Below are 23,394 nucleotides of genomic sequence, written 5' to 3' on the forward strand. Positions count from 1 at the left end.
GTCCACTGGGAAAGCTCTTGCAGGACCCGTCGCTGATTATTTGGGATGGGTGCACTATGAGCCATAGAGCTCATGAAGAAGCAGTGGACCGCACATTAAAAGATATAACAAACTTATGCAATATGATGGGTGGCGTAACTTTTGTTTTCGCTGGAGACTTTTGCGAAACTCTACCAGTTGTAACAAAAGGTATACGTGCCGACGCTATTAGAGCGTGCCTCAAATCATCACTTTTGTAGCAATTATAACTCTCAATTTGCGCACAAATATGAGATCATATTTATGCAATAACCGCGGTGGTAATTTTTCAGATAATATACTTAAATAAGGAGACCGAAAATTTACTACTCTAATTTCGAGCAGCTCCAAAGTACTTTTGGATATTGTAAACCCAGAAACGACTCAGTAAATGAGCTAAACAAAACTATTATAAAAAAAGGACCAGGTGATTTTAAATGTTACAAATCCGTTTACACCGTGTGTAAGATTGAAGATACAGTGCACTACCCACAGGAATTTTTAAATTCCCTCAATTCTGCTGTTTTGCCACCTCATGAACTAAGAAATTTGAGCCCTCCCAATATGTGTAATAGTACAAGACCATTGATCAAAGAATTAAGAGATAATGTGATTGTAGCAATTATCATAACGGGTCCCGCGGCCGATCAGCTCACACTAGTTTTGTGGATCCCGATGATACCAACTGATTTGCCCATATCATTTAAAAAGTTACAGTTCCCTTTTAAAATATCCTTTGACCTAACAATAAATAAATCCCAGAGACAAACTTTTCATATAGTTGGTACGACTTAAGGAAAGAGTGCTTTTCCCACGGGCAATTAAATTTGGCACTTTTTCGAGTAGCATCTCATAAAAATCAATACGTTTTGTTGCCACAAATAACACAGCCAACGAAGTTGTACATTGAGGCTTTAAGATAAGCATACAATTTGTTTCTAATTTAGTGATTCCTGGTCGTTTAAATTAGCATGCTTATAACTTAAATATCTGTACTTATTTATTTTTACCCGTGCGAAGCCAGTAATTTATAAATTTTCAAAGGAAGAAGTCATTTTCAAAATTTGTTGTCAAGTTCTTGAACCTTGATACAAATTTTTGATTTTTTGACACCACCATTAGTTTATTTATATGACATGAAAAAAACTCAAACAAATTGAATGAATCGCAAATGTATAACTAAACATTATCACTCTTTAACAGTTTGAAGTTTCAATTGTAAGAATCCTGACATAATGAAATGTTTAATTATTAAACATTGAGCTGCCATTCAAGAAGCAGTAACCTTTCGATGACACTTCTTTTTCTCTCTTTGCCAAACGACAAGAATCAAACTGTAACCTCTGGGAACTACTCTTACATTTTGTTATGTTACATAGAAAATTAAAAATAGCTGAAAGCTGCATAAACTTTATATTTAAAAAAAATAAGTTTTAAGTATTTTCATTGTTTTTTTATTGGCAACTTTATTTATTTGAAAATAAGCAATATAAAAAGTTAACGTTCTCGTTTCCAATTTAATGATTGTTTAAAAACAGAAACATTTTTTCTTGTATTTCGTTTCAGAGATTTTAATTACCTACATTTTTGAACAATAAGTTTTTGAATCTGATCTTCAATTTTATGTGAAATTAAATCCTAGGGGAAACAAAAACTTGTAAGATTAAAGATACATCAATACGTTGTTCAAGAACTTTATTTGATATATTCACATTTTATTTTCTAAGACAAATTTTATTTTATAAAATACAGACTTGACCCACGGAGAAACGCTGTCTTTTAGAATATAATTAAAATGTACTGACTTGAAATGCTTAAAATGATATTCGATTCATCCTAATTAGACTTTTTTTGATAGAGAAAAAGAACACTAAAACAAATTATTTTATTTTAAATTTGTTTTACTAGTCCTGTCCTTTCTCAACATTGTTGATCAAAATTTGACTAAACTTAAATTTTTAATTTAAAACAAAACACCAGCCGAAACAATAACTTACAAATAAAAAGTGCGTATACGCCACAGTGTACTATGATAATATTTGCTAGCTTTAAAGGAGAACAATCACTTTGCCTTATATGTTACAATGACCGCTATTACAAGCAGAAAGTGTTATTTAAAATAACCTGCAAGAACAATCAAAATTTATTTAATATTGGATGTGGTTAAGCTTTTGACGTTCAAAATTCTTTTGTTAAGATTTTGCTGACATAGTTTGGCTAACAAAATTTAAAGCTCAGTTTTTTTTAAATGATTTGTGTTTTATCGTTATTATATCTTCGTTTTTTTTGTTTGTTTTACAACATTCTGCAAATACTAAAATAAAGTTTAAAAAAGCGCCCAAGAAGCCGAATCTAAAGAAAAGGTTAAGTTGAACTACACAAATTTCTCTATTTTCTATTCTAGCTGCAGAATTGTTTTCCATAAAGCCTTTCAACTCTACAAATATTAATTTGGACGATCTGTCCCATTTTAACTAAAAATTTAACCAAAAATACTTTGAGACAAAATGTACATTATAGAATCCAATCATTGAGTTTTGGCAGGTTGGTTACAGCTATCATTGAAACGTCTGTCTAGCATTTGTGCTTTGAGTTTATCATTGAAAGTAAAACTGACATGTCGTTATACAAATAAAAGTGAAATGGTTTCATTTCGAAATATAAATTTAAAAATTAACTATTCATTGAAATTTATTCCATCATTGAAAAAACAAAAATTGACTAAGATATGAGCTCTGGGTTAAATAAAGTATTTTTAAAGTAACTTATTATCTTAATTTGGATATTAAACATACTTACATATTTATCTTTTCTAATGGCTTTCAAATTTCGAATATATATTTGAATGATAAAAACCAATGATAGCTTTAACGGGCCTCTTAAGAAGATATATGTTTCAATAAATACAAATTAACTTCAACCTGCCTGAAATTTTGAACCTTGAATTTTATTTTTAGAATTTTATTTGAATAAGTTGACCGTATAAGTTTTCACTTAAAATCGCGTCCATTAAACCAACATTGTCTAGACACTCTCTTAGAGCTATAATTAGTTTTAGTATAATAAATAATTAAGTTTATAATTGAATAAAAAAACTTTTTCGATACGCCTAACAATTGTATACTTATTTTTATATTTCACTGCAAACAAAAGAAAAAGTTAAATAAATTTATTAATATACAGACAATCGGCAAAAACCTTATATTGTTATAAGTTTGTATATTGTTCGAGTTTGTATATTTGTTTTTATTGTTATTTTGATTTAAGTATAAAATTGTAAAACAATTATTCAAGGCAAGACAAATGACATGATTCATATTTTGTAACTTTAAGTTCATTGATTTTCATTATTGTGTAATGAATTGTAAATTAAATTAATAATACGCTTTAATTTTTACAAAATAACTCATTTGTGAGTAATCACTCAACGCAGAAGTAATTCTGTGAAAAGCATTTTTCATACCACACATACGATAATTTACCTGTAAACGTTCCTAAATTTCAATTCAAACTACCTTAATTAGTCAATTTATCATGAGAACAAAATTTGAATTAATCTTCTCATCAGGAGCTTAGGGACTACCCATAATTGAAGAAGATCAAAAGAAGAATCATGTTACTTAATTTAAGCACAAATATCTAATCAAATTTCGCTGGGCCATTTCACTTATGTATTAAACATTTACCTTAATCAAAGTTAAGAGATTTTATGTTGAAGACATTAAAGCCACTAAGAACCCCCTTTTGATATCAAAACCTAAACTTTAATTCTTTTTTAATGTCAAGAACTTATCATAAAACCTTTTAACATTCCCAAAGGTCTAATTTAGGAAACAATGTTATAGAAACCCCAAAGAAATTATAAACCCTTAAAGTCCCAAAATATGTTATGTACGTATGTATGTTTGAGTATCTGACTCTTTCCTATCTTTATGTGAATCAAAATATTTGGCACCCTTTTTGAGAATGTTTACGACTTCCCACTTTTTTTCTCCTTTTTGAATATGATAGCAGACGACATTTAAAACAATAAAATGGTAATTTCCCACTCAGTCTTTTAAGCCAAAAATGAACAACAACAACTTAAAAATAAAAAGCAAGTCAATTTGTAATTACATAGCTTGTCAGTTTGCAGATAATAAATATGAATTAATAGTTTAGTTGTAGGTTGGAAAGCTGGTTAAATAAAAACAAAAACAAAAGATCTACAAAACCCACCTCACCCACCCAATTTGTCCCCAATAAAAATAGACCCACAAAAAGACCCAATATTCAGAAGCATGACAACGAGAATACGAGTGCTGGTAGGAAATCAGGATTTTTATTACACCAACAACTACCACACTATCTACATATATATTATATTCTATGGATAAAATGGTTCTTCAACATCAGCATTCGGTTTTTCTTTTATTTGTTATTGTTTTGCGTAGGTTGATTTCAATGGCATGACGATGATGTGGGTACAAACAAATTAAAGGAAATATTTTATGGATTTAGGTTTTATTAGACCCGGCCTCAGAAAGCGAGGCATTGAAACGTCCATAAAAATGAAATAACATTCTAACCACCCCACGACGTCATCTTTATTACGAGATTTAAATAGAACAATGGTTTATTACAATATTGTGGCACGGTTTTTAAGTTGATTTAAGATCAATTTTGGAGCTTTTTTTCTGGCGCACGGTCTTTCAATATCTGAAATGCCTAATTATAATAATTTAAGGGAATAACAGTAGATAAATAGGTATACCTTTGCTTAATGGAAAAATAATTGAAGAGCTTATATTAATAAAATACAAGATACAATTCACACCCTGTTTAAGTATTTTTTTTTTTTGGAGAAGAAAGGTTTTAAAATGTATGTAGGTACTCGTAAATACGTTTTGTTTTTCGAGAAATATTTATGATCTTTGCTTTTTCGATTAAATTTTCATTGAAACGTGTTTCAGCTTTTATTTGAATTTCTTTGTTAATCGATTATAATTTATGGTTTAGAAAGGTATTTGTATGAATAAAGAATAAACGGTAGGAGCTTGCTGGGAAAAGGTTATAAGGTTATCATTCCAGACGTAAAGGCAAGAGCTTCTTAAGTAATTTCTGAAATTTAGTATATTGTTGAAGACACATCTGACAGATGTTGTCAGTTATTCAGTCTGTTTTAAGAAATTAACATAAACAAATGATAAATTTGTGGAATCAAAACCTTCACTTTTCAGAAAAATTTCTAAATGACTAAAAGAGTCCCTCCGAGATTACTATTCACATCATGGCGGATGATAAATAAGTCTACTGTTTATTATCTTCAGCGATGAGACTTATTTTTGGATGAATGGAAGAAATGGCCAATACCAACTCAGAAGACCTTAAAGAATGTGCAATACATTTTTCGAAAAGCCAATATTTTTGGGCATGTTGCTTTAAAATCAAAGCAACGATATTAGGGCCATTACCAGCGAGCGTTAAAAGTTGATGATTATCAACTCTATTTTTTTTTGGTAGTCTATGCAAATGAACCACAAACTACAATCTTTCTCGAAGACAACATAATTCTTGCCATAAGTCAAGTTCAGTTGAACTTGTGCGGAGACTAATTAAAAGTTGGATATTTTGGATGCGAATAAACGAATTAGAATGTGGATATCTCGCAGACACTTTATTTCATTTGAATTTATTGATAGAATTTGTTTAATGAAAGACCCTGTAGTTTTTGTTTTGGAAAACGCACATGTTACGTCCAGATTTACAGAAAAACTAGTTTTAAAATTGTTTCGAGCCTTAAAGTTTCCAAGAGTCTTAAAAAAAGTTTTGAAGAAACTTAAAAATATCGGCGTAAGAAAAATGAGTTCCTGTGATCCAACAAAATTTAAATATAAATTACATTTAAATAAAAACAATTCTTACGTTACAATACTTTAGTGCCTACCTTATTATGTGACAATTTTAAATAGCTTATAAGTGCAACCAACATTGATTTTTAACTATACCTACTTATTAATAAAAATAATGAACCTGATTAATATAATTACGCACACAAATTTGCCCTTCTTCAACAAATCTAACTTATAGATTACTATAAGCCCCTTCAATAATAGATTAAATGTATGTATGTCATTAAAATCTGTATCTGATAGAACGCCACGTGTAATTAATACTACCAGATGTTTTGTTCTCTAAGAATGTTTTATTTTCTAAGACATTTAAAAAGTAAATAATGAGTTTTCAAATGAATTATGTTATTGGTATCGGGTGAGTAAGTTTCCAGGAACATTTGGCTGTTATTGCATTGGATTTTTTTTGAGGAAAGTTTATTCCCAGGAAGATCCAGGATACCAGAAAACATTCCAAGGGTAATAATTAAATAAAAAAACACAATTCATTTGTTCATAAAAAAAATTAAAATTATAATCCAAACATAATTTAATACAAGACAAGAACTATTTACATAAAAAAAATGTAATGCTAAATAAAAATATATTTTTACTAACAAATATGCAACATAAGACAAAATTATTTTCGTTGACATAACGTACATTTGAGTTGAGTTAACATACATTTTTTCAACTCTAAAACCAATATAAAGAAAAACAGTGTAATTTTTTAAATCATATTATCCCATTTTTTAATTTGGAGAAAAATCTAATTGACAGTTTTTTTTACAAAAAAATAAAAACCTTAAAAAACAATGCTAAAACTTGGTAAAAATTTAATCTTGACTCAAATTTAAAACATTGTCTTCAAACTTTATATTCCACAGAAAATATTGTTTTCGATATTCAGTAGATTTTTTTATAAAAATCCAACAACAGTCCGTTTTTTCATTAAAAAAAAATCTACAAAAAATAGTGCGCAAATTTGGTAAAAATTGATGTGCGGTTCTTGATATCTCTCAAATCAATTTCATTCATACAATTTGTAAGAACTTAAGAAATGCTACTAAAATTGTTAAAAATTTCGTTTTGACTTAAAATCTATTTAACAAAACTAGATTTTCAAACTAAACTATTTATTTATATAAAAAAATATTATTGGTAATTTTAAAATTTGTAACAATAATTCAACTAACAAATGTTTAACCCAACACGAAAGCATTCAAACTTTTAATCAAGACAAATCCACAGACTGGATGGGAAGTTATCAGTGTGGGTCGCATCCCAGCTTCTTTTTTTTTCCCTAAAAACTTCACTATGACAGGTCCTATTTAACCACTTAGAAATCTTCAAGAATATTTCACTTTATTATTTATTTAAACGCTAATCTTTAATATTTTCTAACTATGTACTTTTTTTATTTCACCCATAACGATACCTTTCTAGAAACAATCTAAGAGTTCCCTTCAAAATTGAAATCATTTAATTTATTTTTAAGAATCCACAGAAACCACCCATAGGAAGACGCATACCCGCTTAGCTCATCATCGAAAAAAAAGTAAGAGATTCAACAACATCCTCGATAGTATAGTGGTCAGTATCCCCGCCTGTCACGCGGGAGACCGGGGTTCAATTCCCCGTCGGGGAGTATAGTCGATATATTTTTTTCTTTTGAATTCTATTTTTTGAAAAAATTGACTCTTCTTCATAATCTAAAGAATGATTAGTCTTCATATAACAAAGGTGAGTATTTAACACTTTGAAGAAACACAAGAACAACAAATTAGCAATTTGTTTTCTTTGCACTTGTAAAGTTTGTTTACTTATTTTGTGTTAATTGAAAACACTTTATAAGTACACTTATCGTGTCCACAAGTTCTACTTGAGTAGAAACCGAATTGTGATAGCATTTAATTCAAATATTTATAAAAAAGAACAGCAATTTAAAAAAACACATACAATTAAAACGTAAATTTAAACTATCATTCATTAAAAAAATTGTCATAACCATCAGTCATTCCACTTAACACTAGATAAGAGCAACCCCATCAGCGCCGTGGGCGATATTAGAATCAAAAAATAATTCATAATCCAATGATCATCATTTGGTTTAATAAAAGTAAAAACCGTCAGTTATTACTCCTACTATGACAATTTGATCGCAGCAATCAAACATCGCTGTATAAATAATTTTGTAGAAACTAAATGTAAAGCAAAAGGTAAGGAAATGAAAATTTTATATTGTTTTTGTTGTTTTATTTTTGTTCCTTTATGTTAGATCTATTTATGTATGGGTGTTTTTATTTGATATCTTTTATGAATCAGCCAAAATGATCGTGAACATAAATTTCTACTCATAACCTTCTGATTTTATGATTTGTTTATAATTTGTTTAACAAAATTAAAAGAGATCTTTTCATTGTTTTTGATTGTTTGATAGATTTTTGTATTTTAATTGAATGAGTGTAGAGAAGTGTTTAGGCAACGCATGACCATGAAATTTCGATCACTTTTAGTTTTTGTTAGCGATAATGTAGAATTAAGGGTGGTTCGTATAGAAGAAGATACTCGTACGTTAAGTTCATGTTTCATTTTCAAATATTTCAATATTTTTGTAAGTAGGGAGGCATTTTCAAGGTTTCGTACAAGAAAGAAATAGAACATTTTTTCATAAAAAGGTTAATAAATTGGAGTCTATAAAAAAATATCATAAATAATTTGATCTTTTCTAAGCACGCTTTATTTGATTCTGAAACAAAATCTTATAGCACATGAAATAAAGTAATTTCAATATTGATTATAAAATAAATGGAAATTGTAAAACTCGAAAACAAATTTCGATGCTAAAAGCTTTTCACAACATTTTCATTAACAAAATTTTAAATTATGAAAACAGATTTTTGGTAAATAATTTGATTGCATTAAACTTTTATGTTAATAAGTTAAAGCCGGCAACGAGACACGATTATTCTCGGGCCCATCTCAAGGAATAATATACTACTTTTGAAATTAGACCAAATCGAGATACCGACACGAGAATGAGATTTTTCGATCGTACTATTGAAGTATGACTATGATCAAGATAATATTGGAAACAAATAATATAAGTATGTAGACAGAATTTAACTGCATTTCTGCCAACCTATAACCTTTGTAAAACGTCTACAATTTCCGACTTTCCCCATTGACGGAGTTTACATTTAAAAAGAAACATAATTGAGACGAGGCTACCGATGAAACAGCTGGTGAGAAAAAAACAATTTTGAAACGTTTTTTTTATTTGGACGAGACCGAAATCGAGACAAGACTAGCAAAGTCTCACCGGGTGTGGTCTCGTCTCGTGGTCAAGCCCACTTTAAGTATTACATACAATTTTCTTAATTTCGTTGATATATAGTTTTTCTACTTATGTCAAAAAGAGTGCGAACATATTAACATAATTGTTCGTTTTAAAGATATAAACGTGGAAAAACATTTTTTATTGCTATTTTGCCATTTAACATTTTTCAAAAATATGTAATAATTTTCTAGAGTTAAATTTGTCGCATACAAAAATTATTCTGGATGTTTTGTCATAACATAGAATTTTCTAACAAGAGGTTTTACTTATAAAAAAAAAACTATTAAGGCAGCTGTCACTTTTGAAGTGTCATCATTTGACATTGGACAAATGATAAAAATAGAACGATATACGTTTCCAACACATTGAAATGTCTAAAACTAGCAATTTTACGAGAGATCTTGTGATTTTAAATCTTAAAACTTTTTTCTTTAAAACAATGCTCCAAAGTTGATTACAGACCATGAAGATGGAGTTTGTGTAGCAATCGAGGACTTACAATCCCAAACATGTCAATTGATAATGGAAAATTTCATAACATAGGATTTGTTGTTGCCATCGTAATAGTGGACTTCATTCCTTTTTGCAGTGAAATAAATTGATTTCTATATTGATACTCATTTACAGTCAAACTTACCCATAGCGAATTTACACGGGACCAGAGAATTATTTCGTTATATAGAAAATTCGTTACAAAGAATTTTTTGTTTTTACTTTTTATTTAAAGAAATCAGTGATTTTAGTTTGAATGACATTCTTCCATTTTTCTTTTCAACAACATCTCCAGAACAGAGATGAGTATTTACTTCATATGTAGCAGATCTACTTCATTAATTTATTTGTATGTCTCTGCTACGTAGCAACTTATTTCTGCTTCGTTTTAAAATTTTGTCTAACGCACAAAATTTTATATAAGATGTGATGAATTGATTCATTGTGGCTGTTATTCGCTGCATTTATGTGCATCAGCGGCAATAAAGAAAACTGAATTTCAAATTGACATACTTACAAGATGTTTATTTTTATTTTTCTTACAGTTCTAAACGACAAACTGAATTTTGTGAATTTCAAGAAGCATTTAACCTTCAAATACATACATTTTTACGTCTAAGTTCGACTAGGTGATGTATTTTGTGTTTTTTTCATTATCTGCTACATATTTTACAAATCTACTTCGTTTTTTGAGCAAAATGTTTCACTTTTCTTGCTTAGCATTCTCATCCCTGCTCCAGAAAGGTTCTAAAAACACCAATAACAATATCTGTTTTTCTAGTCAATCGTTTTTCAATTTTATTAATTAACAACAACTTTTTCTAAAGAGAAATGCTTCTTCGAGATATTTTCAATTATATTCACTGAAGCCCGAACACAGAATGCTTGAATTTAAAATCTTGGGGAACTCCCCTTATAAGTTTTTTTGTCTCTGCATGCTGTTGTTTTTAACAGAAAATTATTTGAAAAAAATCGTTATGTGGAAACAAATACAAGACAAAACAAAATAATTTTTTGGATTTCCGTCAACAAAATTTGTTCTATGTAGAAAAAAATTCGCTTTATGGAAATTCGATATAAGGAGATCAAAACACACCAAAAAAAGTCACCAAAAAGATTTGTACTCAAAACCAATTCGTAATAGAGAGATCTTCGTTATGTAAAAGTTCTTTATAGGGAAGTTTGACTGTATTATGAAATCAATTATCGGAAAACCCTAAATTATCTAAAAAATAATTACTTTTGTATATATTTTGTTTTAATTTGGAAAGTACCAAACTCATTTAAAGAAAACTATTGAAACCAGTACGTTCTACCTGTTGAATGTTTTAAACAAACAAATAATAGTATGTTTCGGGTTTAAGGGCTCGTTATCTTGCTCTCATTTTAACATGCGTATTATAATTTTGACTACCAAAAATTATTAAGGTTAAACTTTATATTGAAAAGGATAAATCAAGTAAAAAAGTTAAGAGTCAGAAATAATTGTTTGTCTTAAGGTTGAATAATAAATGAGATCTCTAACAAAAAATTATATATTCTTAAATTTAACATGATGATGCACATCAAAACTTTAACTGTCGATTTTTTTAAATGTGTAGTTTTTAAAATAAATTGAGTTAAAATTTTTCCTTAAAATAATTTCTACACACGAATAAATATGAAAACTGAAAAAGGTACACTCGGGCGTATAAGTATTTTTTGATATTTCAATTGTGAAGCATTTCTTCTTTTCTTTAGTTTTTACAGAAACCATATGTACCCTTAGTCAATAAATATCAATCGCCATCAGTGAATAAACTTTTAAACACAATTTTATCGTTTATATTAATCAATTCTTAAGAATTATGAAGTTCAAAAATATTCCCCCACTATCCACACTTACACACAATCCATTTCATTGCAATCTTCGCAATTCGAATAAATTTTTGCAAACATCTTCTTTATCGTAAGTAAAGCGATTCTCGATGATCACGTGAACATTAAGGTTTATAAACAAATACCTAAATCTTACTACGTCAGCTTAAATTAATTTCCACGAATTTTAGAAGAAGCAACCCTAATATACTCGTAGTAGGGAGATACGTTTTATAGACAGATTGTTAATTTCTTCAATTTTACTGCACCCGACTTAAACCAATAAATAATTAAAACTGAATTTTTTTCCGCCCCACAATCTCATAAGTCTGTCCTCGTAGTTTTGCTTCCTCTTTTACCACAAAGCAGCAATAAGACGAAGAGATTGCATAAATGCATCACAAAGGAGAAAAACTTTCCTATAATCTTGCTCGTACTACCTTCAAAGATAGACCAAAGACTCTCCTATCCTGATCTCATTTGCACCTTTAAAAAAAGATGCAAGACGACAAAAAAAATAGTTACAGTTTATATAAATTAGAACAACATAACTGCAAGCGTACTCCATGTTTATTTCTAGTCTTTTAGCATCGCATCAGCAGCGCAGCACCCCAAAAGCTAAAGGAGTTCAAGGCAGCAGACATATAGACAACAAAGCAATGTACGTTTAGTACATATTGCATATAATCTACATAATAGTGTCTGTTCAAAGTACAAATAAAAGCTTTGCACATAAAAATAGTTTAACACACGTTGTTGTTGTTTTTTGTTGTTATTGTTTATAGTTTTGCGGCGCGGCAGAGGCATCAACATCGGCGTATAGTAGAAGTTTATAAGTAGTCGACGGATTTTGTTTATAGAGCCAAAAATAAATCGCAGTTGAATTAAATTCTATTTTGTATTTTAGCTTAAAAATAAACGCGCAATAGATTTTAATTTCAAGCACTGCACATGAATTGCAAAGCTGATGCTTCTTTGGGTTTTTAAGGTGACCAGTTGCGTCTTTTTTAAGTGATATAATAATCTCGCTCTTGTCTCGCTATGAGCTCGATCTCATCTCAATTTCGTCTCGTTCTCATGCCACTTTCGTTTCGTTCTCATCTCATTCTGGTCTTATCTCACTCTTAGTTCGACTTTATCTTGATTTCAAACAATTGATCTTATATCGCTCTGGTATCGTTCTAATCTCGTTTAGTCATATCTCGTTCGCTTCTCTTCTCTTCTCTTTCTAGTCCCAACTTGTTTTTGCCTTGTTCTCACCTGGCTTTTGGCTTGACCTAATCGTGATGTATTGATCAATTCTTTCTCTATTCTCTTTGTAGTTTTGCTCTAGTCTCACTCTAGTCTCTTTAAAGTCTTGTTCACGTTTATTTTCATCTTGTTTTCTTCTAGTTTTCATCTTTAAATTGCGTTTAATTTTAAGCCTTTTGTCTTTAATGCTAGGTGCTTTAATACTGTGCTCTATAGTAGTGATTTTTTTTAGATTCTACAAATCTGGTCACATCTATTTCTGGGTGTGATTCTGTATACTATGCACAATTGTTTGTGCCTCACTTTAAGTTTTTGAACGAGACACTTTTTTGTTAGTGTCATTATAGGTACATTTTGTATTATATATTTATATTTATAAATATCTACATAGGTACATTTATATGAGGTGCAGCAAGCGCCAAGTTCTCGTGATGCTTTTAATCACTTCTTTTGGTGGTGTGGAATTCAATTGGGCAAAGCCTTGGCCTTTTCTTTTATAATTAAAAAATAAAATATAGGCACATCGAAATTTTATTAAGATTATGAACACTTTATAAATTTGAAAATAAAAGGTAATTCTTAAAATCCATTTTATTATTAATTTTTATTTGAAAACATTTAAAATTTTGTATGACAAATTGTAAAAAACTGAATTTCTGAAGTGCATTCAAGCGTGATTTTTTTTATAATTTTGATGACACACAATTATTCTTCACCCTTATAAAACAGAACGATGATATAGGTATCAATAAACAAAGCGTCTAATTACTTTAAATGCACAATCGTGCACTGTACCATGAGAGCACATTGGAATGTTGATATTTTCAAATGCATAACAAAAAAACTGCATCATAACAATGCCGCCCCACAAAAGGTTTAGAATATGCGATAATTTGCTTTTGGAATTTAATTTTATTTTTCATCACAGGGTAGTTAAGTGGTTGTGGAAAAAAAAAATCTCGCATAATATTCCAAGCTTAGGCGGGAGAGCACTGATAAGCTTGAATGGGAAATATTTTGTATAAATTTTCTATTTCCACTAAGGAATCAAGTCAATAACTTTTAAATAACCTTTCGAAGACAGGAAATCAATTCGAAAAATCCGAAATAAGGCGAAACCTTAACAGTTGTTTGCTAAACGTTACAATAAAATTTGTAAGAGAAAGAAGGTTACATTCTTTCCGAAGTTTCGAAAAAAGAATTTACTTCAAACAAATATTCCTCACAACACTTTAAGCAAAGAGTTTTCTAATTTGAACATCCATTGTGAACAAACTGTCAAGCCTGTCAATGTTGAAATAAAAATAAAATGCACGACTGGGTCGCACGAACTTGCTCCTGTATGTTAAGAGTCTGTTTAAAAAAGTACTTATATAAATTTGAAAATATACCTGTAAAATAAGTTTGTCTTCAAAGATATAAATGCCATTTGATTTGTCAAAAAAAAACGTGCGATCTTTGTATATGACAACCATAGTACTCTCATGAGCATAAACTTTTAGGGCGGAGAAATGCCGAGTCTTTGACGTAAGTATCGAAAGCGGTGAAATTCAGCGGGAGCGAGAAGACAATATTATTTTCATTCCCTTAAGCAGCCAGCAGAATAAGGGAGATAAGATAATCCACCCAAAAAGTCAACACAATTTCCTTCATTTTATTTGAGTCTATCCGTGTATATGTTTTCACATAAAGAGCTTCCATATGATGGTTGATGAATTTGTTGTTGTTTTTTTATATCAATGCACTTTATATACCTAAAAAAAGGAAAAGTAAAACAAAATGGCTTAATATTGTATCTAATAAGGGGATGAAAGACACTTTTGCATGCTTACGACAGCTGTTTAGGATCTTTTACCGATATTTGTTTATATTTACATTCATAAGTCTGCTTTTACTTGAGTACGATCTTTGTATATGAAAAATGGTTTCTTTTATGTATAAAGCTACGATGGGATTCATATAGATTCAACTAGTTCCTTCAAAGCTTTTTTCCTTTTGATAGCTTTATTGTAAATTCATATTAGAAGAACCAGGATGGAAAATAATAAGATAAGAAAGAGGCAGACCATGAATGTTTAAATTGTAAAGCGATCGCCTATTGGTTGTGTAGTTAGGTAGCAGGCATATAGTTCATTGGCGTGCTTAGCTTTATGCAGATAGATAGATAAGGACATGTTTATGATGATAATGAAGGAATGTTATTGGTAGCTAAAAGGTACATACTACATTCCTTCTTTACTATAAGTTTTCAGCGCTAACATGGAGTTTTTACGTTCAGTTTATTTATTTTGTTAAACTTTAAAAAAAACAACAAGCATACGAACAGGTACAAGAAATTGCTATTCATGTGTTGTTTACAGTCAGGATTTTGTGCGTTTTGGATTTTAGTTATGAAGTGACACGTAAGCAGTAGTTGTAGAAGTTGTACGTAATACCTTTATAAATGGGTATAATGTGTATACGTTGAAAAAGTGATTCTAAGAGAAAATACATATACTCTTTCTGGCCCGTTTCTTTAACTTGTAGGTACTAAGTATTTATTCTTTTATATAGTCGAAGGCAAGTAAATCATGTGTGAAACAACGTTATTCGTAAAGAATAATATTTAAAAATCACATATACAAAGTTACCAAGATAATACTTCTTGATAGACACTTTAAAATAGATTGTTGATTAAATATATCATATAAATGTGTACCAAATGCATTAATTTGGATTAAAGATATGAATGCAATTACAACTTCGTCAAAATAATGCGCTCTTTCGGGCTCATGCATAGTGAAAATATTAAAAAAAAATATTTTAATATTCAAAATTTCACCCGAAAAAAAAGTTTGTCTTCAAAAATTTAAATGCCATTTTATAAATAAAAAAACCTTTGATTTTTCAAATTTTTTTTTTGAAAATCGTTAGAGCGGTTTTTTTTTAAATTAATTTTTTATATATAAAATTTTTAAATTTTGTTCTAAAAATATTTTTGGTATGCAGTTGTTTAGTGATTGTAAATACACGCTATTCATTTGAGTTTCGTTAAAAAATGTTGACCCGTTTTTGAGATATAGAATTTTGAAAAAAAAAATTCAATATTTTCTTAAAAATCCAAACAATACAAAATTGCACTTTTGTAAATCAGATATTGTTAAGGCAGTATAAGAGCTTATTCAGAAAAAAAATTATTGAAATCGGTTTATAAGTTGCTGAGAAAATTAAAAAACAAAATAACGGTTCTATGAGCGGTACCTTTCCTGAGCAATACAAAAATATGTTTTTGTTTTTAAAAGAATCCAAATAAAAAAATAAAATTTTAGAGGAAATTTAAAAAAAATCTATCGGTTTGTTTTTGAGAAAATTCGAATTTTCGTTTTTCGACCAAAAAAATTGTATGGGGGCCACTGTTAATTTTGATCTTAAAAAAAAAATGAAAAAAACGCCTCACGCGAATCTGCTCAAAACCTTAACTTCCAAATTTGAACTCAATCGACCTAATGGTTTAGGCTGTAGGAGCGTGGACAGACAGACAAAACTGACCGGACGGAATCGCGGGACCCACTTTTTTCGACTTCTCTACCATCGTAATATCATGTTTGATTAAAATCTCGAGTTCGAAATTTTGCACGAATGCAAAACTTGCCATATAGTTCCTATATGTCGCAAGTATAAACGGTTTTTTAAACTAAGAAATAACTTAGTATGCAATTAATTGTTGTAAATTAATTAAAAGAACTAATATTTTGTTTATTTAAATTTTAGCTTCAGTGGAAAATATAATTTAGTTACATCAAGAAAATGTATTTAAAATAAAAATTAAATTTAAATAAACACGAAGACACGAGAAGGAAAATTTATTGAAAAATGAAGCAAGTCGGCTTAAGAAAAAAATCCGTTGTTAACTAATTTAAAAAAATATATGTAGTTCTAACTTTTTTAAACTTAAATAAAAACATTTGAATGTTGTTTAGAATTGCGTTGAATTCATAATTCCATTAGTGGCAAATATTCACCCTTTGTTATGTCACTTCACATGACAGCTGAGTTTGACAGCTGGCAAATTTCAGCAGTGCCACAAAATTAATGACCCTGCACATGATTTTTTTTTTAACTTCCCATAGGAATTTATTGTAATGGGTCCGATTTGTTAAATTAAAGATTTTGACATTTGACATAATAAGGCAGAAAGATGCAGAAAGGGCTCTCAAGAAAATTGCGTGGGTGGTTTTTTTAACCATAGCAGTTTAAAAAAGGTGAACATTTTGGTTAACCCTAAATATCTAAGAACCAGAAACGCTAGAGACTTGAATTAAATTTTATATAATATATTGTAAAAAAATCCAATTCCCGGTTTTTTTTATAATTCAAAAAAACTGAACCACAATTTGTCACCTCGAAAATTGTACGAATAAAAAATGATTTTAGCTCCAAAACAATTTTGTGCAACTAAATATAATGTTTTTAATATCCGGTAAAATTTGGAGAAAAATCGAATTGACAGTTTTATTATAAAAAACATTACATAAAGTTGGTAAAAATTAAATTTCGACTCAAATATACTTAACATGTGAAATTATGGCTTCCAACCAATTTTAGCTTATAAGAAATATTGTTTTCAACATTCGGAAAAACCGAATTGACAGTTTTTCTTACAAAAAATAAGAACCTAACAAAAAAACAATACTAAAACTTGGTAATAATATGCTTTGGACTCAAATAGCTTTTCAAAATCAAAAAGATTGTCTTTAAACCTTTTTTATTCCACAGAAGATATAATTTTCGATATTCAATAGTTTTTTTATAAAAATCAAACAGTCCGTTCATAAAGAAAAATAAAATCTACAAAAAATAGAACGAAAATTTGGTACAAATTGATGTTCGGTTTTTGATATCTCTCAAATCAATTTCATTTATACAATTTGTAAGAACTTAAGAAATGCTACTAAAATTGTTAAAAAATTCGTTTCGACTTAAAACCTATTTAACAAAACTAGATTTTCAAACTAAACTATTTACTTATATGAAAAATATTGTTGGTAATTTTAAAATTTGTAACAATAATTCAACTGTCAACTTTTTTAACCCAACACGAAAACCTACAAACTTTTAAGGAAGACAAATCGACAGACGGGATGGGAAGTTATCAGTGTGGGTCGCATCCCAGCCTCTTTTCTTGTCATGTATTTGAAATTTTTAGTGTTTAATTTTAGTATTTGTTAATAACAAAATAATACACAATTGTGTAAAGAACAACTTTATGTACTGTGAAAACGTTATTAACTTTTTTACCAGTTTTTAAAGCCATTGTTCATTTATTCTTCTATAACCTTCTTGTATAAACATATTTTAATCTGAAAGAATTTTTTGAAAATTAATTTTTACATCAACTAATTGAAATTTAATCTTTTGATAGAAAAAGCAAACATTTACTTAAATTTTCATTTATGTACTTATATTCTGGGTACACCTATTTTATTTGTATGTACAATAAGAAGAGCAAATAGCCTACTTAATATGTAGATACTATAACAGATTGGAATGCAAAATTTGTAATTAAAAGCTTGGAACTTTATTTTAGGAGGATTTATTTGCAACAATCCAAAATGTATATGTAGACACAATTTGAACTTTGATATTAATCGCGACTAAAGTGTAATTATTCAACGTGACGTGGATTCAAAAATTTATTTTTGAATATAAATCAATCAACAAAATAATTTATTTAAAAAGGACACTTACAAAAATATTTTAAAATTCAATTTATAATAAGAAAACCAATCAAGTACATATATTTGTATTTTTTAAATAAATTATTTCAAGAGTGAAACAAAGAAAATCACATGAATTATTTTTTTATTTGTCATTCAAAAGTTTATCTGTCAACCTCCCAAATTACATTAAATTGATATACATTGACATAAAACACACCCAACTATCAAGTATACATATGTACTTATACTATTTAACCTGTACCTGCCCGAAACAATTAATTACTCTCTAACGAATAAACAATTTTATAATTATTATAATAACTTAAATCAACACTCCTTAGAATTATTTTTTTAACTACATATACATATATGTGTTAAATAAAAGTTCTATGTACAAAGCAAGTTATTTCATCAGATGGAAATCCCAAATGAGAAAGAAATAATAATCAAAGTTCTCATCAAATAACGACCTTTATTATAATGTCAAGCCCCCTTTCGATATTTAATACATTCGGATTCTATAGATGCATGTCAGATTGTCGTCATTAAAGATTTAATCGCCTTAACTTAATTATCATCTGACTTTGTAGATATATTTTTTTTAATTTTCACTCATTTAAATAATGTACTTAATGAGTACCTATATTATGTATGTATAAGCATGTATAGCTCTATGCATATACATTCATAATAAGCACTGATATAAATTAAAATAACTTATTGAAACCTAACTGTTCACACATAAGATTAATCAATTTTTGAATGAAAATTTTCTTTTCATCAGAAAAGAGAAAACCAAAATAAAAACATCACAGCGTAATAAAATAATTGATTTTTAAATAAGAACTTATTTTCTTTCTTTTTAAGTAGATTTTTTATTAATTAACTCTCCCAACACTGTGGTTTTTAAGAGTATTCAAAATAAACTTTAATTAAAAATTAACTAACTTTGTTGAATTTATTTTTTTCAGTCTCTAAGATAAGTAAAAAAGATTTTTAACTTAATAACTTAATATCCGTGGCAGTAGAGAAACTTTTTTGATAATGTGAACCTTAAAATTATAATTAAGACGTTGTGTTATTTAAAGTTTAAATAACAACATGAGATTTTAGTATTAGATACGTACAACTAATTTGACAATTAAATTTTATATTACATAATTTTATATTGGTTACTTCACAAAAAAAAATATGTTAATTTAAAAACTTGATAAAGGGAAGTTACTGATTTTGAATAAAGCGTTAATAATGTATCGAGAACTGACATATTTTTAAGTTTTAGAATTAAAAACAAAACCATTATGAAAAATGGAAAAATTCTCGCTTTTAAAACAGCTTTCAACTTTACTACAAATTCTATGAGCATTTGGCCACTTTTGAAAGTGGCATAAGTCACTTTTTTTTAAGTCGAGATATTTAAGATATTTGTTATACCGTTAATTACTTATACTTCTCTCGAAGAAATCTCAATAGTTCTCAACTTATTGAGTGCAAATTTTTTAAAAATGAAAAGATACCGTTCAATTGTATTTAGTGTTGCCATTAACCCGATTTTTTTTTGAAAAAGTGACTTATGCCACTTTCGAAATAAACGGCTCAATTAAGTGCCATATAACTAGCTGAATACCTTACAATACAATAAAATTTTATCGTTTGCACGTGATTAAATTCACTTTGATTTGACACTTTTAAAAACGGTCATATATATGTTCAAATTAATTTTACATGTGTGGATTTCAAGATTGAATAGTATTTTAGTCAAAATTGGTCAATTTAATTTGATTCAGTTTATGAAGTCGTATTAAAACAAATAAATATAGTCCAAGTCTACAGAAAAGTTAATTCATATTGAATTCTGATATAACACAATTTTTCATGTGAACGGAGTGTAATTAATTCAAATATAAAATTTCTATTTACAAACTGACCCGTTTCTTTGTACGAAAATAAATTTTTTGAACTCTGATATTATTGTTTTTTGATTAAGGAATTTTAAAAAAGCATAGGAATGAATGGCAAGAACTACTTGCAAGACATTTTAAGTATTCAAATATTTTATTTCGTAGAGTCGTGGCTCAAAAAGAAAAAGTTTTATTTTTGTATCCTTTTTTTTCATATAAATACATGTCTTGTTTTAACAATACAAACATTCAACAGGGCAAAACGACGATTATTACCCTATGAATTATTAATTGATAATTCCAATACAATTTGGCGAACAATTTAGTTTAACACAATAATTCATTAAAAATGTATCAATTCATACTGTTGAGTCTTACCTCTTCAAAATAGCTCAAGTATTGGTTTAAATTTTTAACAGGCTCTAAAATTTTATTATTATACCTTAAGACTTTTTGAATATTAAGGTCTTAGGCTAAAACAAATAGGCTTTTTGGTGAATTTTTTTATCAGAAATACTACAAATTATTTCGAGATCCCAATGACTGCTTAGAATAATTTTGTTGGAGCATTTTTTTAAAAATTGTCAATTGATGTTTTAATTAAATGCATACACATAAAAACGGGTTGTTAATTAATTAATAGTGTACTTTTTACTAGCCAAATGTCAAATTATAACAGTTGTTTATATTGCGGGCTATTCAATATAAAACCTCTTATTTGAAAACCCTATATTTATCGGTAATACATATTTTATAAATTGGTTAAAACAATTTTAAAATGGGAGTAATACGTTTAAATATTTGCAGTTTTTAAAAGAAATAATTTTTGTAGTTAAAAATAACATACTATTACGAACAGCAGCAATCTACAGTTTGAGCCGTACGAGCATGCACTGGTGTTTTTACATCTCCTACAGACGCCGATTTTTCCTATTGTACGCGCATTTGGTTAATTAAATTGACCGAAAAATCACGAAGTGCACGAAAGCGTTGCTCAATTGTGTATCTTTCTATGGTTTACTCGTAAATTGAGTGAGTCTGAATTTGAGAAATGTCAAATAAAAAGCTGTGTGGTTCTTATTTCTTGAAAGTTAACCACCCTTTATATATTTAAGACCCTATGTTTTGTATATAAAAAAATAAGTTGTCAGAGGAACTTTAAACAATCATCACCTAAAGTTTAGTAAACATTTTCATTTGAGTATGTTAGTTTAATTTCAAACATTTTCTAAATTTCTTATTTTTTAAATTCACACAGACGAGACGCTCCAATGTCTAATGGCAACACTTTTGCTGTTTACTAATTAAAATAGATTGTTAATTAAATTCCACCCACGTTCTATCTTCCCTTCAATAGATAGATAGATGATTTAACTCTATATCCCTATTATAAATTATGTGTATACTGGTTTAGTGTATTAATATTAATTAAAACTTGAATGATTAGTTTTGCGTGTTAATTTTATACAATAATTTTTTTCAGTGTTATTCTCACTCAAATATATATATAAATATCGGTATATAATGAATGTGAATGACATAATTAACTCGAAAATGAGTAGAAATCTATATTTGAAATGAGAGAAAAAACTAGCCAAGCGGGGTACGTTTTTGTCGGTATTGTGTCATTCAAAATAATTATTGTGTTCAAGTTGTTTTATTATTATTTACTTCTTTATTCCATTTTATATTTTGTTCTTTTTTCGTATGAATGTAAAGTTTGCTAATTGTCTATGTTAACATAAATATTTGCCAATTCGAAATTTTTGCAATTCAATAGAGCAAATATTTGCTAACATTTGATTTGTTTCATACATAAATTGAACATAATCCAAATGTATCTTTATGTAGAGGTATAGATATGCAAATTTTGAAACGTACTTACAGTATTTAGAAATAGACAAAAGATACAAATTAGAACTTACCTGAAATGAAAAGAAGGAAAACAAATTATTAAACAATCAAATAAATTACATAGATGAAAAATTTTGGAAGTGATCTGATTAACAAGTAGGACAACACTTTTTAACAACTTTACTTTAAGCAGTTTTTTTCATAAAATTGATGAAATGTGTTGTCAAATTTTTATTCAGAAAGTTATTTCAGGAAATCGCAAATAGGAAACAAGCAGATTTAGGTTAGGTATTAAGCAAGAAAAATGAAAATTAATATTATGTACATATCTCTTTCGGTGAGGATATTTTTTTCTTGATTATGTTTGGAAAACAATTTTTTCTGTTACTATACCAGTTTAAAGAGTGGAACCACAAGGAAAAAAAAGTAAAAAGAGAAATCATTATTTTTTACAAAATGCACTTTTAGCAATATAGTTATCTACAATATGACATTTTAAAAACATTAGTACGTACAAAGCCAATTTCTTCACCAACTTTTTATTGTATGGGAAGACTTGGACTTTCTTCAAATACTTTTTTCCAAAACGGTACTATTTGATTTAACTTTAAGAATTAAATAGGCTTTAGCAGAACACTTTTTATATCCTAGTTTGTATTTTAAATTGATAACGTTTTTTTAGTGTTTTTAAATAAGCTAGGCAAAAATGTTTTTTTAATTTAATTACTTTAAGAACAATATTTTGTGTGTGATAAATTACTTAAAGTTAATATATTTATTTTATCTCCCAATATTTGAGTCGGAACCATTACTTATCAATTTTTTGTTGTTTTTGTGTCTTGCTTAGATCAATTTTTTACCAATTTTGCGTACTATTTTCTGTAGGTTTTAAATTTATATTTATATATATTTTTAGCTTCTCATATGAAGTTATTGTAGTTCTTCCGATTTGTCGAATTGAACATTTTGATATTTCTCGACATTTCAAGGTCCTGCCTAGAGTCGAAATAAAAGATTATTAGAAAGATGCCTGTGAGTGCGTATGTTCGTAAGGCCGTACGTTCGCGACTTTTTTTCGTCGTCCATAGCTCAAGAACCAGCAAAGATATCGA

At 28.4% G+C, this 23,394-nt stretch overlaps 1 protein-coding gene and 1 non-coding gene across 4 annotated transcripts in view; one reads left to right on the top strand and one right to left on the bottom strand.

Moving 5' to 3' along the window:
- The window catches only part of LOC129952631 (uncharacterized protein DDB_G0283357), a 150,783-nt gene that overhangs the window by 79,778 nt on the left and 47,611 nt on the right, over window positions 1–23,394 (bottom strand). Inside the window, exon 1 of one of the 3 annotated variants that reach the window (XM_056065363.1) lies at window positions 11,606–11,828. The exons of the other annotated variants lie outside the window; for them this stretch is intronic. Coding sequence (XP_055921338.1) covers window positions 11,606–11,658 — 53 coding nt within the window. The 5' untranslated portion in view covers window positions 11,659–11,828. Of the gene's footprint in view, window positions 1–11,605; window positions 11,829–23,394 lie in introns of those variants that run through there. 3 annotated transcript variants of the gene reach the window in all.
- On the top strand, window positions 7,465–7,536 carry Trnad-guc (transfer RNA aspartic acid (anticodon GUC)). Its single transcript has one exon. It is a non-coding gene; the product is annotated as a tRNA-Asp (tRNA).

Source organism: Eupeodes corollae, chromosome 3, assembly GCF_945859685.1.
Source record: "Eupeodes corollae chromosome 3, idEupCoro1.1, whole genome shotgun sequence".
NCBI lineage: Eukaryota > Metazoa > Arthropoda > Insecta > Diptera > Syrphidae > Eupeodes > Eupeodes corollae.